Below are 17,692 nucleotides of genomic sequence, written 5' to 3'. Positions count from 1 at the left end.
CAGCTATCCAGAACTTTCTTATGGAATCTTTGTTTCCTTCAAATTACTAAATTAATTAAATGTTGCTGTAATTAAGCATATGGGTTAATTTCACTAAAATATATGCCAAGAAGCCTTGATCAAGAGGCATATCAGTAGGCACTATAGATATAATTACATTAATTTTTTTTTCATTTTAAAAGGAAATTATATGTACATATGTATAGTTCTATCTAAAGATATGGAGATAGATAGATATCTAAGTATATATTTTTCAATCAACAAAAATTTGCCTTCTCTCTTCTCTCCCTGCCCCTGAGAATGAAGGAAAAACAAAATTGTTATTGCAAACGTGTGTAGTCAAATAAAATGGATTTCCACATTGGCCAGGTTTAAAATATGTTTCTCATTGTCTCCTTTGAGTTCTTTACCCCTCTATCAGGAAGTGGATATTTCATTACGAGTCTTCTGGAATCATGATTCTTCTTTAAACTGATCAGAATTCCTAATTCTTTAAAATTGTTTGTCTTGGTTTTATAAATTGTTTCTTGGTTCTCTGCATCAGTTCATATTAGTCTCCCCAAGTTTCTCTGATCTATTCTCTCCATCATCTATTATAGGATAAGAGGATTCCATCAAATATCCACACCATTACTTGTTCAGCCAATTCCCAATTGATGGGCACCCCCCTCAGATTCCCTATATTCCTTATATCCCTAATAAACTATATTTTCTTACATCCTTAAGGTTTGGGGTTTGGGGACTAACCCTTCTCTTAATTTACTTTCCCTCTAATTCCTCTTTCTCTCCTTACCCTGTTGAGTGAAATACATTTTTGTACTGAGCTGTATGAGAGTGAAGTTCAAGTGTCAGTCACTTTCCTGTCCCCTCTTGTTTATGTAGATGCCTATTTGTGAACCCTGAAATTTCCTCTAACCTTCCTTTCCTTTTACCCCTTAGTGAATTTCTTTTCTTCTTCCTTCCCTTTAGAATCATCATGATCTTAAACACTCGCAGGAATTTTGACTAACTAAATTCCTGTGATTCCTGATTATGGTAGGGTTCATAGAGGACACATGTATCATCTCTCCATTTTTAAGTTCATGTTTGCCTTTTTAATGTTTCCTTTAACTTTTTGTGTATCTTTTAATTCCTCTACATAGCTCACCAGGAATACTTGAAAGTCCTTTCTTTCATTAAAAGTCTGATCCTTTTCCCACCCTCACCCCACCAACCCCATAGAATTATATTTAATTTTGTTGGGCAAATAATTTTTGGATGTTAGTATCCTTTGAATTTTAGAGTATGATATACCAAATTCTCAGCCCTTTTTGTAGTGATGATTGCAAAATCATCTGTGATCCTAACTGTGGTTTTTAAGTACTTGATTTTTTTTTTCTTTCTAGTTGTTTATCATATATTTTTTCTTTCACCTAAAAGCTCTAAATTTTGGCTATAACATTACTGGGAGTTTTCAGCTTGAGGATTTTTTTTTTAAAAAGGCGACAGTTATATTTCTTCCATTTCTGTATTGTGTTTCAATAGGTCTGGACAGTTTCCTTTTTTCTTTTCTTTAGGATTTCTTAAAAGTTGATGCTTGGGTTCTTGTTTTGGTCAGATGTTCAGGTAATCATCAGTAAGGTGACTCTTACATTTTTTTCCTCTTCAATCTATTTTCCAGGTCATTGTTTTTGCTTTGAAATGTTTTAGATTTTCTTCTGTTTTTTTTTTTTTTCTTCAGTCTTTTGACTTTTTTTCCCCCTAAGGCAATTGGGGTTAAGTGACTTGCCCAGAGTCACATAGCTAGGAATTGTTAAGTGGCTGAGATCACATTTGAACTCAGGTCCTCCTGACTTCAGGGCTGGTGTTCTAACCACTACGCCACCTGGCTGTCCCTTTTGACTTTCTTTTAGTATGTCTTCTTGTCTTGTGAAGTCATTGACTTCTCTGTTCTCATGTTTTGTGAATATGTTGCTTAGGCAAGGTTTTATACCTCTAGTGCTAATCTATTAACTCTTTTTCCAGTTTTTCTGTAGCTTTCCATTCCTCCTCTCCTCCCCCCTTGCATTTTCTTCATTGAAAACAAATTTTTTTAAACCTTTAAAAATTCTTTTAGGAATTCTGGTTGAATTTGTGCCCAAGCTGTATTTTTCTTTGAGGCTTTAGTTGTGGATATTTGGTGTTTAACCTTCTCTTATTCTAGACTTGTGTCTTGAGCATTTCTATTACCATAACAACTTTTTATTGTGAGCGGACCAGCTGAGACTTTCCATATAAAAGTGCATAGAGCCCAGGCTCTAATATCAAGTCTAAGTGTACTGCTTTATTGGAATACTGATTGTCATGTCATTCCAGGATCTCAAGGAAAGCTGAGGTTCAGGACCTTAATAATTCCATTGATCTCAAAGTGGTCTTATCTAAAACAATGTCTGATTGCTGTCCTTCTGGTCTGAGCCATGCTAATTCCTGACTTGGGTTTATGTCTGAGCAATAGTAGACCATAGCTGGACTCAGCCATCATCAGAAAGTGCCAGAGCTGCAAGCTCCTCTTTGGCTGAGATTATAGGTTTCAGACTGATGCCCTATTGTACTCCTGGGGTTTGAGTTACATTGCTGTTGCTTGCTTCTAAACATGCTCTTCCTTAGTATCCTCTTGCGACACCCTCCTCCTCCACTCCCCCCCCCCAAAAAAAAAAAAAAAAAAACCAAACCTGCTGGAGTGGAGAGGTGAATTTCCTTGTCAGTCTTCCCCTAGATTTGGGACTTAGAGCTGAGAAATGTGTCAGCTGAACTGCCATTTCACAGCTGGCTTCATCTTGGTATCCTATATAGGTCTGAAAGAAATCTGATATGGGACCCTTTTTTGCATCTCCCATTTTTCCAAATGAGAATGAGTCTAAAACATCTATAGTAAAAATCTCAAAGTAAAACAGCTTGGGCACAAATTCAACCAGAATTCCTAGAAGAGATGAAGCAAGAGTTGATTTTTAACATTTTATTTATTTTTGTCAATGAAAGAGAGGCACAGTTTGTCTCCCTTTGTTGACTTGGGCTAAAAAAAAATAAAAAGACTCAATGTGACTTTTTCTTGAATTTACCCATCAGAATTAGATTGGATATATTTTCTGGGTCTCTTTGGACGAGAACCTCTTCTACTGTTTTCCACTATTCTGCTGTTTTGATTTCTAAAATCTTTTACTTTCAAAATTTTTAGCTACGTTATTTTATTCTCTTACTGTACTATGATTTTATTTATTTAATTTTTATTTTTCATGTTCCCATTTTCTTTTTTAGATGACATATATTTGAAACCTGTTTTGATATGCTATATTTGATATATATCCAAATGAGTTTTTGGGCCAGTCTTACATAAAACTCATAAATTATGGAATATTGGAGTAGGAAGAACCATCTTAGTTTATCCAGGTTAGCCCCATTTTAGAGACGAAACTGGAATCTAGAGAGTTTTTTTAAAAATACATTTTTAAAATTATTTTTTAGTCGAATACAAATGTGTTTCTTACTTCCACTTTGTTCCCTCTTTCTCCCCCTTACCTCCAAAATAAAGAAAATAAAACCCTTATAATAAATAGGCATCCTCAGACAAAATGTACGATTTTCTTGGTCATGTCCAAAAAATATGTGGCTTCTTCTATTTATTTAGTCCATCATCTCAGGTGGAAGGTAACATAACATTCTTGATTACTGCATTAACATTTTAAAGTTTTTCAGAATTAGTCTTTTTTATAGCAGTGTTATAGAATGAAATGTAGTTCTGCTTACTTCATTCTGCATCATTTCATACAAGTCTTGCCAAAGTTCTGTGAAATTATCTTTCATAATTTCTTGTGGTATAAGGATCTTTCTTTGCATTTATTTACCATAATTTGTTATTCCCTAATTAATGGGAATCCTCCTAGTTTCTAGTTTTTTGCCACCACAAAAAAGAGCTAATAAAAATATTTTTATACATATGGATTATTTTCCTCTTTGATTTCTATGTCAAATTCAAATTGCTTTCCAGAATGGTTGGAGCAAACCAGTTCACAACTCCATCAGCAGTACATAAGTTTACTTATTTTGACATTTATTTAATGCTCCAAATACTAATGATTAGAGAAATCAAATTAAAGCAACATAGATTCTAACTCATGCCCTTCAAATCAGCAAAGTTGACAAAAAGGAAAAAATGAGAAAGAAAAAAACAAGCAAGCAAACGACAGCAACAACAACAAAGGTGAAAATACTGTGATTATGATTCACATTTAGTTTCCACAGTCCTTTCTCAGGTTCTTGGCTCTCCTGAATGTTCTGTTGGTTTTGCTCACTTCACTCAGCATCAGTACATGTAAGTCTCTTTAGACTTTTTAAAAATCAACCTGCTGATCATTTGTTATAGAACAATAATATTCTATTACATTCTAAAATACATTTTTATGGATAAGTTTTTTTTACTCAACTGCATGTCCTTTTGCATCCTTTCCCCTAATACTTCCTAGAGAGTTTGTGATTTCTTCAAGGTTATTATTAAATGAATTACAGGCAGCTTGGTCTAGAAGAAAGTATATGCCACTATGTAGTTGAGAGATTTAGGTTTGAATGCTGCCTTCAGTACTTAGCAACTTGTGTGACCAAAGACAAATCACTAACCCTTTCTGGGCCTCAGTTTCCTCATCTATAAAATGGGATTATTGTAACGCTACAATGAGATAATGTACATAAACCATTTTACAGACTTTTAAATGCTATGTGTCAGATCTAGTGTATTGCTGCCGATGATTTTTGTTACTTGAACCAAAGCATATATAGCTTTGGCTTCAATGATCAGTACAAATCTGGTACAAATTGTCCCTCTTCCAGCTCAGTTAAGTAGACTGAAAATCAAATATAAATGTTTTCTTAAACAGTTGATCTAGAATATCAAAACCTGTTTTGATCTAAATCAATATTTCATTTGGTTTGAATTTCTATCTTTCTTGGTATCCTTCACATGATAGTTGTTTGGGTATATGATAAGATTTCCTTAGCAGTGATCTTGTACCATGTACCTTGTACCTTGCCTGTTAGGGTTAAGAGATAATACTACAGATGTAGTGTTTCTTCAGCTGTTTTCTTTTATTCAGGGGCCCATCAATTAGTAACCTAGGTTACTCTTCCCAGTTAACCAGCAGAAATGTCAGGTAATTAACTGTACATAGCTCTTAAAAAAATAATTAGAACCAAAAATCTTTTTCCCCCCAGCTTAATAGTATTTAATTATTTCCAATTACATATAGTTTTTTCAACATTCAGTTTTATAAGATTTTGAATTCCGAAGTTTTTTTTTTTTTCTCCTTCCTTTCTTTACCTCTCCCCAAGAAAGCAAGCTATTTGATATAGGTTTATATGTGTGCATGCATGCACACACACACACACACACACACACACAGTCTTTTTCAACAGATTTCCATGTTAGTCATGTTGTGAAAGAAAAATCAAAGCAAAAGAGAAAAACCATGAGAGAAATAAAACAACAAAGTGAAAATATATGCTTCGATCCACATTCTATCTCTATAGTTCTTTCTCTGGAGGTGGAAGGCATTTTCTATCCCAAGTCTATTGACATTGTCTTGAATCACTGACTCACTAAGAAGAATCGAGTCTATCATACATGATCATTGCACAATCTTGTTTACAATGTTTTCCTGGGTCTGCTTATTTTGCTCAGCATTAATTCACGTAAATCTTTCCAGGCCTTTCTAAAATCAGCCTGTTCACATTTTTTTTTAATAGAACAATAATATTTCATTACTTTCATATAACATAACTTATTCAGCATTGATGGGCATCTATTCATTTTCCAATTCTTTGTCACCACAAAAAGATCTGCTACAACCATTTTTTCACATGTGGGCCCCTTTCCCTCTTCTATGATTTCTTTGAGATACAGACCCAGTAGTGATACTGTTGAATCAAAGGATGTGCAACATTTTATAGTCCTTTGAGCATAGTTCCAAAATTGCTCTCCAGAATGGCTGAATCATTTCACAACTCTACCAGTAATGCATTATTATTAGTAATAAACTTAGAAAAGTTCTAGTTTTCCCACATCCCATCCAATATTTATCATTTTTCCCCAACATCTTAGCCAATTTGACAAGTATGAGGGGGTTCCTCAGAGTTGTCTTAATGTGAATTTCTCTAATTATTAGTGATTAACAGCATTTTTCATTGATATAGATGGCTTTAATTTTTTCATCTGAAAATTGTCTGTTCATATCCTTTGATATGATTTTATTTATTTATCAGTTGGTGAATGACTTGTATTTTTATAATTAGACTCAAGTTTTTAAAATTTATTTTTGAAATGAGGCCTTTGTTAGAAACACTGTCTGTAAAAAATTGTTTTCTAGCTTTGTGCCTCCCTTCTAATCTTGGCTATATGGTTTTGTTTGTGCAAATCATTTTTAATTTAATATAATCAGAGTTGTCCATTTTGCATCTCATAATGTTCTCTATCTTTTGTTTGATCATAAATTGCTCCTCTCTCCAAAGATCTGATTGATAAATTATCCCTTACTTTCCTAATTTGCTTGTAGTATCATGCTTTATGCTTAAATCATATACCCATTTTGACCTTATTTTGGTATGGGGTGTAAGATATAGGTCTATGCTGAGTTTCTGACATATCTTCCAGTTTTCCCAGCAATTTTTATGAAATAGTGAATTTTTATCCCAGACACTAGAGTTTGGGGGTTTATAAAACACTAGATTATTATAGTTTTATTATTATGTATTAATTATTATGTCATGTATGTCTTGTATATGTAACCTATTCCACTGATCCACTACTCTGTTTCATATGGTTTTGATGACTGCTGCTTTATAATAGAGTTTTAGTCCCGGTACTGCTAGGCCACTACTTTTGTATTTTTTTTTTCCATTAATTCCCTTAATATTCTTGACCTTTTATTCTTTCAGATGACACCACTCTTATTTTTTAATCAGTACCAAATAGTTTTGGTCACTGCCATTTTATAATACAATTTTAGGTCTGATATGGCTAGGCCAGTTTTCTTTGCACTTTTTTTTCATTAATTCCCTTGATATTCTTGATCTTTTGTTCTTCCAGATGAATTTTATTATCTTTTCTAGGGCTATGAAATAGTTTTTTGGCAGTTTGGTTTGGCATTGAATAAGTGGGTTAATTTAGGTAGAATTGTTATTTTTATTATTATTAACTCAGCCTATCCATGAGCATTTGATACCCCATATCTTTTCTCAGGTACCTTGCAAATCTTATATCTTGCCCAATTTGTCATAGTAACAGAGTCTTAGAATCTTAGGTTAAGAAGACCAACCAAGATTAAAATTTTTTTTTAACAAAAGATAAATTAAAATTCAAAAAGATTAAATTCTTGGTTATAGCCACAGCAGGAAAACATTGAGGAGAAACATCATTTAGTGGACTTTTGCTTGTTGCTGTCTATTTATAACATCAATCACTTAAGGAAAAAAACTTTTGTCATTGTTAAGACAAAAAGAATCAGTATGATAAAGCATGAAGCATTCTACTTCGTGTAATTATGTAAACCTCTGCCAAAAGAAGGAGGTCGTCTTTCATATTCTGGTCTTTGGGACTGGGATTTCTTTTTGCAGTTCTTCAGAATGCTGCTTCCCTTTGGTTCTTTTCCTTCATATTATTTTAGTTGTTGATAACTGTTTTCTTCTTTTGCTTCTTTCATTTGATGCAGTTCATTGCATCACAGTCTCATGTTCTCTAATTTTTTCATATTATTTCTTACTACATGATAATATTCCATTAGGATAATATATCACAGTTTGTTCAGCCAGTCTCCATTTGGTGGATGGATATACTTTGTTTCCAGTTCTTTTATTTTCTTTTTTATTGTGAACTTTACAGTCATCAACAAACACACATTTAATAGACAAAGAACAACAAATAAGATAGTTGGTGAAATCTGAATTTCTATTACATAAGTTTAAAAAATTTATATAAAATTTAATCAGCTAGTAACAAAATTATTCTGGTTTTGTCCCCCATCTGATTTTTCAGTGTATATTATTAATGTTAATTTCTTCTAATTCTTCTTCTTCTCTTTCTTTCTTTCTTTCTTTCTCTCTTTCTTTCTCTCTCTCTCTCTCTCTTTCTCTTTTTCTTTCTCTCTTTCTCTCTCTTTCTTTTTTTTCTCTCTCTCTTACTTTTTTTTTCTCTCTCTTTCTTTCTCTCTTCTCTCCTTCCTTCCTTCCTTCCTTCCCCTTGAATCAGAATCAAGGTTCAACTATGGATCCGTTCGTAGTTAGTGTTGGCTAGGCAAAATAATATTGAAGAGGTAAGTCCATGGGCAATTGTTAGTACATTTGCTCCTACAAAGCCTAGAGGGGACTGTATGAGGGCAGTGATAATTACTAAGTCTATGTGACTGTCGGAGGAGTAGGCGATGAGTTAAGTGACTGGCCTAAGGTCACATAGCTAGAAAGATTTAAATGTCTGAGGTCTAATTTGAACGCAGGTCCTCCTGACTTCAGGGCTGGTATTCTATCCATCTAGCTGTTCCTAATTTCTCCTAAAAACATTGTTTCTATTGTTTCTATCTAGCAAATGAAAATAATATAGCTAGATTGGTTTTTCTTTTATCATCCTCCCTGATCCTCTTTAAACTTCAGTCATCTTTTTCTCCTAGTAACTCTTTGTCTATAAATAAATTTAGATTCCCTCTTCCCTGTTAGAATTCTTACAAGGTGCTAAGTTACTGGAATTGATAGAAACAATAATTATTTAATTTAGCATGGTACTTAACAGTTCTTTAATTCACTAATGAACTTAGTACTTATTAGAGTTCACACCTTTCACACCTTTAAGATTCACATCTTTAAGAGAACATATATGAGCTAGAAGCCTCAACCAGGATTGAGTCTAGGAGATTCACTAGAACAGAAGCCCACTCTCAGAGGTGAAGTCAGATTCATTCCAACTTCCACATTTGTGCTGGCTGAAGACATTCGAAGGAGGAGAGGCTAAAGCTGGCAGAGGCAAAGGACTAGCAGCAAGAGCTCTGGGAACCAAGGAGAGAGAAATGGGCCTCTAAGAAAGCTAACCGGGCCCAAGGAAGGACAAGACTTGTCAGGAAACAATAAAGGATTTGGACTTTAATCCCTGGCTGCATTTGAGGTGATTATTACTCAGAATTGAAAGGAAGGCTGCCTCCAGAAGCCCCCCAAGAAACCTACACCCAGAGAACCTTATATTTTAGAGAAGAACATTGCACTTCCCCAAATGTAAAAATGCTACCTTCCTTTGACCTTGTTTCAACCTTCAAGCTATCATCCTATTTCTCTAGAAAGAATATACTACTTGGCACAGTGAATAGAGATTTGGATTTGGAATCAGGAAAACCTGAGTTCTGATGTGGCCTCAGACACATACTGTCTCTGTGACGTTGGGCAAAACACTTAACCCTTCCTCAGTTTTGTCCTTTGTCAACATAGGGATATAAGTAGTATTTATTTCCTAGGGTGTTTGTGAGGTTAAAAAGAGATAATTTCTGCAAAACATTTTGTCAACCTTAATGTATTTTAGAAATGGTAGCCAACTTTAAACTTTTTGAGGGTAGGAATTGTGGTGGTTTTTTGTTTTGTTTTGATTTTTGTATCTCTGTTATTTAGCACAATATCCTGTGCATAGTAGACACTAAATGCTTGTTGTTCAATTGATTTTTTTTTTTTTTTGGTAGTGGTGGTTCTTCATACTTTTTAAGTATTTTCATTGTTCTAATCCAGGAGTTCTTAATCCAAGGACCATAGAGCTTCTCTAGAGATTTTAGGGGGTTTATGGATTTGGATTGGAAAAATTTACATCTTTATTTTCACAACTCTAACTGAAATTTACTGTTTCCTTCAATTGTGAATGTTGAAACCAGATATTCTGAGAAGGGTTGTATAGGCTTCACTAGACTGTTAAAAGGGATCCTTGATGCCTTTGCATGTTGATCCCTGTTCTGATCTTGTCTCAATCTTTGTCTTTTCTGCTGTGTTCTCTGTCTTTATAAAGATTTCATCCATTCTGATGGTATCTGTATTACATTTATTTGTATGATCCCTAAATCTGTCTCTGGTCCAGTCTCGCACCTGAGTTCTCCAAAACAGAAGGCATCTGTCCTTCCTGAATTTGCTTTTTCCTTTAACTGCTATCATGCAATGCGTCAAGTATTTAGAAAAGTGATTACAATGTGCCCGGCAAACACCCAGTCTTTAAACTTTGGTAGACCTCACTATTCTCTCCTTTCCCCTTCATGTCCTAGCAGTTCTCCCCAGCAATTTTTCTTGTATCCGTATCTTCCCATTGTTGTACTCTTTGTTAAAAGACCTCATTATCTCTTACCTGCATGATTATAACACCATTGGAGATGATGTCATATAGGAAAAGGCTTTGGATTTATGTTCATGTACTCACACTGCTTCTTAACTCTTGGACATCTCATTTGTTTCATGAGGGAGTTAGACCAGATGCCCTCTTTAAGGTTCCTTCTAGCCCTGAATCTTATGTTCATCCTGATTGGAGCTCTCAGACTTTACTTTCTCAACATTTCATTCCATTCTTAACACTGCGGATAAAATCTCTTTCTGCTGAAAATCATTAGTGCCTATAGAATAAAATAGGAACATCTTAGGTGACATTTGAAGCTCTCCTAGTCTGACTAAAAACTGGCCTTATTTCATAAAAAAACTATTTTGGTTGTTGTTCTGCAATGTAACTGAACTACTCTTTGCTTCTCCCTTTTTTGTGCATAGTGCTGACAATGCCTGGAAATGATTTCCTTATCCTCCCAGTGCTCCCACCTCCCCCCACCCCCAATATACTTTGTCTATTGAAGTTCTCCTTTAAGTTCAGTCTGTGGCTTTCTCCTTGCTTGGCTGGAGTAATATCCATTTCCCGGGAATCTCTTACTTATACTGTTTTGTCAGATACCTCCCACCCCCACCCTACTCCCCTTGCTGACTTCATCATTTTTTCCCTTGTATTTATAAAGTTTGAACTTCATTAGGAATTTTACTTCTTTCATTGTAATGTGCCAGATGATATTTTTAGTTGAATTCCCTGCACTTAAAAAAAAAAAAAACAAAAAAAAAAAAAAACTTTAAGATCAGTGCTCCATATCCAACACTGTTACGTATTTCCCGTGTTTCAATAACTTAATTGTTGTCATAGTGCTGCAGTCTTGCTAGTGCAGGTGGTATATAGGAGTCTTATTATGATGATTAAGCTGTTCTGCTGAGTGAGTTAATATAAAACCTTCATTATTATACTTATGCCTTTTACATCTCAGGATGAATGGATTTTAAGAGAATATTATTCACTTATTTTCTTTGTTTTCATCTTTTTTATATATCTCTCTAAAAACAAATTGGCAGCTGAGTTTTCTGTACCTTTCACATTGTGTTATTGAGATAATTCTAAAGAAGAGCAGGCTTATCCTCAAAGAATCCTTGTAATAACCATAATATAAGCACAGCACTAGTGATCTCCAAGAGATTAACTGATCTACCTGAGGTCATACAGTTGATAAGTGGTATAATTCAGCCTCTAAACCTAAGGGTTCAGAAGGCTGCTTGCCAATTCATTGCTCTTTTAACGGTCTTTGCTTATTAAAATAGTATTTTCCATTGTGATGCTGAACGTGGGAGATGGTCATAGAAGGATGGCAGGGGGATGGGGGAGAGTGGTGGTGTGTGTGTGGGGTGACTTCGCTGTTTCTTTGACCTGTTTAGGTTTTAATGACAGATATTCATATTGAGATGTTTTGTGGAGATGGGCATACTCAGGATTTGGTTGGGGCTAATTCATTTCACCTGTCACTTAGTGGTACTTTGAAACTACCATGTATATGGTTCTACTGTTTGTACTTTTGCATGATATTATAAGTTGGTTCATTTTTTGCTTGTTTTTGGCAAAGCAGTCAAGATTGGCTAGGGTCACAAGGCTATTAAATGTCTGTTTTCTGAAGTTGAATTTGAACTCAGGTCCTCCTGACTCCAGGGCCAGTGTTCTGTCTACTGCACCACTCAGCCACCCCATAAGTTGATTCTTGTAAATTTCAGTGCATTTTTTTCCTTCTCCCAATCCCTATGGAAGGATTTAATATTTATTTCTTGCAAAGTAGACTTTTTCTTTTGGGTGACAGTCTACTTATATCTTATCACAATTCATTGCCTTTTATCAAAAGATCAGCTTTTTTTTTTTTTTTTTTTGGGATGCTTTAAAATCATAGATTTAGAGCTAGAAGGGGTCTTAGAAATTATCTAGCCCAAGAGGAGGAAACAAGCCTACTAGAGAATGGTGTCTTGCCCAGAACCAGGAAACATGTCAAACTAGTCAGAGTTTAATCAGCATTAGAAAACTGCTACCTCAGGTGCAATTATTTTTATCTAAAACTGGATTGTTGTAATAGTCTAATGGATCTAATAGATATTAGGATCCCAAATAAATAATTGTAATGCCATTGAGATCCTTAGTGAATGCCATACCTAGCCAAAGGAAGTGACATTCATGCATTTGGTGATGAAAAGATGAAGATTGTGGTCGTCGTTGAAAAGTTGATAATGTACAAAGACCTAGACTCAGGAGGGACAGACCGTACAGGTTAACCAATTCATTCCCCTATTTTGGCTTGCAGGTGAGGAAATGGAAGCCTAGGGATGTTGTAGCTTGAACCTCCGTTCTGTGATTGTCCTGAACTGAGCTGTTTCCCCTTAGAGATTCAGAGGAAAGATTAAAACTCATTTCCTCAGCCTTTTCATTTTTATCTCTTGCAGAGGAGCATGCCAGGTGACCAGGAGTCCATAATCTGTAGCATATAAGCTAATGGGGAAGGTGGCAATATTCATGCTAAGGCATTAACAAGAGGATTATTAGTTATTGTCACTAAGGGAATAACTTTCAGAGATTAATAGAGACTCATTGATAACATTTTGTTCTTGTTCAGGTAGTGTCTGCTTTGTGACCCTGTTTGGCGTTTTCTTGACAGAGATATTGGAGTGGTTTGCTATTTCTTTCCCCAGCTTGTTTTCTAGATGAGGAGACTGAGACAACACAGTTAAATGACTTGTTCAGGATCATTCTGAGGCCGGCTTTGAACATAGGAACATGAATCTTCCTGACTCTTAGATCCAGTACTTTGTGCATTGTGCTGCCTAGTTGCCTCTTATGATAACTAAACAGATACATTATTCCAAAATAATAAATATGTGGTAGAAAGTTCTGCACCAGAGTAAGGTGATATTGCCATCGTAGAATGTTGTTATAGATTGGCAAGAACTCTGGACAGAGAAATTAGAAACTTGGGTTCTAGTTCTACCTGTGACCACTAATTCACTATGTGACCTTGGGCCTTGTTATTCATTTCATTCTTGGAGTTTTAACAGATTATTTCAGAATTATAACTATCTTCTTTCTGTCTTTGTTTTCTTAGGCTTAATTGCTGTTTAAATTGCATCAATGGAGCATTTTCAGGGAGCTTGGAAGACGATCAGTAACGGTTTTGGATTCAAAGATTCAGTCTTTGATGGCTCCGGCTGTATTTCTCCTACTCTTGTCCAGCAGTTTGGCTATCAGCGCCGGGCATCAGATGATGGCAAACTTACAGATTCCTCCAAAACAAGTAATACTATCCGAGTTTTCTTGCCAAACAAGCAAAGGACTGTGGTAAGTATGTATAAGGTAGCTACTGTCAGACTTTGAGGTGTGATTTTGTTGTGCAGAAGTTAAATGTTTTCATCCAGATATAAAGACATCATATTCCAACTTAACTAGCTATATGACCTTGAACAAATAACTTCCTCTCTAAGCCTCAGGCTTTTCTTTGTAAAATGGGGGTGATAGCTGACCACTCTTCACAGGCCTTTGCATTATCAGTCTTCTTCTGGAAGGCTATTATATTTCTTACATCATAGTGTTATATATAATATAGAAAGGATTCTTTACATATGTGTGTGTATATATATATATATATATATATATATATATATATATATATATATTCCTTTCAATTGAAATTTAATTTTCTATGTTCAGAAGTTCTGTATAGTTTCTTTATAATATATAAAACTACATTATATAGAATACTATACACACATATAATATATAAAACTACTGTGTCCTTCTATATAATAGACTTCTTGTTGACCTCTTTGCCTTTCCTTTTTTCATTTCTCTTTTTCTATTGCTGCTGCATTTGCCAATAATGGTGCATATCCCACCTGCCCAAAGCCAAGGCTTTGAACTCATTGCCTTGTTGTTTACATTAATTAGCATTGTTATTATGCTCATAGGATAGAGATCTTGCAGGGATCTCACAAATAATGTAGTCCAACTTTTTCATTTTATTGATAAGGAAACTGAAGTCCAGCGACTTGACTTTTGAGCATTATGAAGCTTAGACAAAATGAGACAATATAATTAAAGTGTTTTAATAAATGTTAAAACTGCTTATAAATGCCAGCTCTTGTTATCTTAGTTATAATTGAAAAAAGGTCACATGGGGGCACAGAGCTAAACCAAGATCCTAGCGTAGGGTTTTTGAATTTGGAGTCAGGACTCCTTTCTGCTAGATTACACTTCTAATAATAACAACATTTCTTTTGTACTTTAAGGTTTATTACATTCTCACAATAGTCATGTAATGCTGCAACATATCCAACATATAAAGGACTGCTTGCCATCTAGGGGAGGGGGTGGAGGGAGGGAGGGGAAAAAAAAATCGGAACAGAAACGAGTGTCAATTTAATGTAATTATTAAATAAAAAATTAAAAAAAAAACAATAGTCATGTAATGTAGATTATTGTTAGGATTTTATACATAGTTATCTTTCAGAGAGCAAGAGAATATTGTGTTACAGTTCCTGCCCTCAAGGGTAATATTATGATCAAATGCCCAAATGGATGATGTAGATGATCAGGGGTCAGGATGAGAACAAAGCTAAAATTGATGTTGGGCTGGGAAGCAGATTTGTCTCATTTCTGGTTAAGCGATTAACCTATACAATGAGAATAGATCTGAATTCTTATATTAAAAAATCAATCAAAATTAAAATAAAAAGTTATTATTTTTTTAAAAAAGTATAACCCAGGCACTAGGAAAAAATAAATTTAAAAAATTAGAAAAAGAAAAAAATACTCAATCCTATTTATATATAGATTGACTCAGACAGTAGATTAGATTAATGACATTACTGATCCCATCTTTCCAAATGAAATCTCCTATCTTTAAAAATGAGACATTGCTAGGAGAAATGCAGGATTATCAACCAACTTTTATAGACATATTTTACACAGAAGTACTTTTTTTTAAGTACTAAGAATTCTGAATGTCTATTTAATTTTGATGTCTAATATTAAGTACATCATTTAAAAAATAAGACCTTATGTTCTATTCTGAAATCATCTCTTTGTTTATAGGTTAATGTTCGAAATGGAATGACCTTGCATGATTGCCTTATGAAAGCTCTTAAAGTGAGAGGCCTCCAGCCAGAATGTTGTGCAGTGTTTCGTCTTCTCCATGAACATAAAGGGTAAGAATCTTCAACTGCATAAGCAAGTCAGCTACTATGATCAAAAAGTACTTCTCAGTCCCAAATAACTGCAACTCTTTCTATAGAGAGTAAATATTTACCTCACAGCAGAGCAGTATTTGCTCTTATTCAAAAGCTGCCAACACTGATTCTCCTTGCCAGGCAGACGGCTATGGTAGCCAAGGGCAATACCAGTTTAGACAAATTATTATAAATTATACATGTAAAATTCTACATGTAAAATCTTGTGGAAAAGAATAGTTGATTATGAGCAGTAGTGCCTTATAAAACAGAAGGGCAGTGAGAAGCAAAACAAGTTCAAAGAAAGCTTGGTGAGAGATGAATAGTTATAATCCCAGGAACACTGAAGGATAAAACTGGAACAAACAAGAAAGAAATGGTATGGTGGTGAGCTGGTTTTGCTAATCAATTTTTCACTGTTAAGGACAGTTGGGCCCAATGAAGCATATATTCTAGGGAGGTAATTACTAGAAAGGTCCCATCTAGATCAAAATATTTATCTTGACTCTTTCTGTAGTAGGAACTAACAGAAGCAAAGTAGATGACAATCAATTGGGGGATGGCACATAAGTGCAGTGAATCAATAGCTATGAGAATACAAAAGCATGGAAAGACTTAGATAAATTTAGGGAAAGTGAAGTCAAGCCCAGGAAACAATAGACTGGGAGTGAGAAGAACCCCCATCCACAAAACAAAACAAAACAAAGTTGTGAAATTACAAAAAGCAAGCATAGTTCCTGAGAGAGAGAGGAGATATTTTTTTCTTTTGTTTGTTATAAGGGATTGCTTTCTGGAGGGGAGAATAATATAATGGGAAATATAGGTTGTGTAACAATACAGAGGCAAAAGAACTCAGAAGTTCACAAGGGATAAAAAGGAAGAAATGGACAATGGAGCCCCCATCTTTAGATTGCTGGTTGAGGAAGGGGAAATACTACAGAATATAAAGCTGGAAAAAGCAGTTGAATTGGATTGAGTTGACACAGAAGAGAATCTTGCTGAGACCATTGGGGGACCAATATTGAAAATATCTGAAAAAACACAAGATATAAATTGTGTAGATGATATCGTGGCTCTTCCAAACCCTTCCATCTTCCAGACTATGGCATTTCTTGATGAGTGTACAAAGAAAGAAAAAGAGTGTGAGAACTAGCCCAACCCATCTGCTACATTGCCATCTTTGCAAATCAACTAGTCATTCATCATGTTGTGTAGATTCTTTTTAGTTCATGTCTCCATAGGTATAGATCAGAGTTGTACAGGAGGCCAGGAACGTCAGGGCTGTGAGCTGCCCCCTGAAAGGGGTGGCCCACACAACTGAGAAAGCAAAGGCTTCTAGTTATGGGATTATTCATAGGACAATTATTTTGAAAGATACCTGATAGTCTTTGTGGAATTGAATTTTATTGAGTCTTTTTAACATATCTCTACAGGACTTAATTTTTTCCCTTCAATAATCATTTTTTTATTATAGTTCATAAGTAGGTGGCAACCTTCTGGCAGGAAGCCTTTCTGAACTTAATAATGTTGTCTGTTAAAAAGATAACTATTTAACACCTTTCTAGCTTGGTAGAAGGACCTCCTACATTTGGGCTTGAGTCAAAAGAAGGTTACCTGCTTAATTGTACCACTAGCTTAGTTCAACACATTTCTAAATAAAATTTTATCATAATCAGAGTGGCAACAGATTTTTTTAAAAGGAGAAGACCCCCAAATGACCAGATGCATTTTATATCATTTGAAGATTTGTTGAGTCCTCAGGACATTGCCTTCGGTATCTACATCTATCTAAGTTTTCAACCCTATTTTTCTCCTGATCTGATACACTGTTTCTCAAAAGCACATGCCATATTCTGTCTTCTGACTATGGGGTCTGTGCATTTCCTTGTCTATTTCCTCACCTTTCTTCAGTACAAAACTTTTTTTTTTTTTAACCTTTTCTGCAAGTGGAACTTTGTCTCAAGACTCCTGTAGACCTTCATAACAATTGTCCTGCTCTTCAGAGAGATGCCAGCATTCTCCACAGAGCTTTGAAAAAGTTCAGATTGTCACTTGTCATCTATCCAATTCACTTGTCTGTTTTTCATAGAGAGACCAAAGGCTATTTTAAAGATCATGAGGACTA

The 17,692-nt window shown here is 34.9% G+C and overlaps 1 protein-coding gene across 4 annotated transcripts in view; it reads left to right on the top strand.

Moving 5' to 3' along the window:
- Window positions 1-17,692, top strand: part of RAF1 (Raf-1 proto-oncogene, serine/threonine kinase) — a 73,730-nt gene that overhangs the window by 27,565 nt on the left and 28,473 nt on the right. For 2 of the 4 annotated variants that reach the window (XM_051982554.1, XM_051982546.1), the window contains exons 2-3: window positions 13,449-13,681; window positions 15,434-15,546. In XM_051982554.1, coding sequence (XP_051838514.1) covers window positions 13,475-13,681; window positions 15,434-15,546 — 320 coding nt within the window. In that variant the 5' untranslated portion in view covers window positions 13,449-13,474. Of the gene's footprint in view, window positions 1-13,448; window positions 13,682-15,433; window positions 15,547-17,692 lie in introns of those variants that run through there. The other 2 variants (XM_051982571.1, XM_051982563.1) reach the window with 1 other exon arrangement.

The sequence above is a fragment of the Antechinus flavipes genome, chromosome 1 (genome assembly GCF_016432865.1).
Source record: "Antechinus flavipes isolate AdamAnt ecotype Samford, QLD, Australia chromosome 1, AdamAnt_v2, whole genome shotgun sequence".
NCBI classification, from domain to species: Eukaryota; Metazoa; Chordata; class Mammalia; order Dasyuromorphia; family Dasyuridae; genus Antechinus; species Antechinus flavipes.
This window is presented reverse-complemented; position numbering and strand designations above follow the sequence as displayed.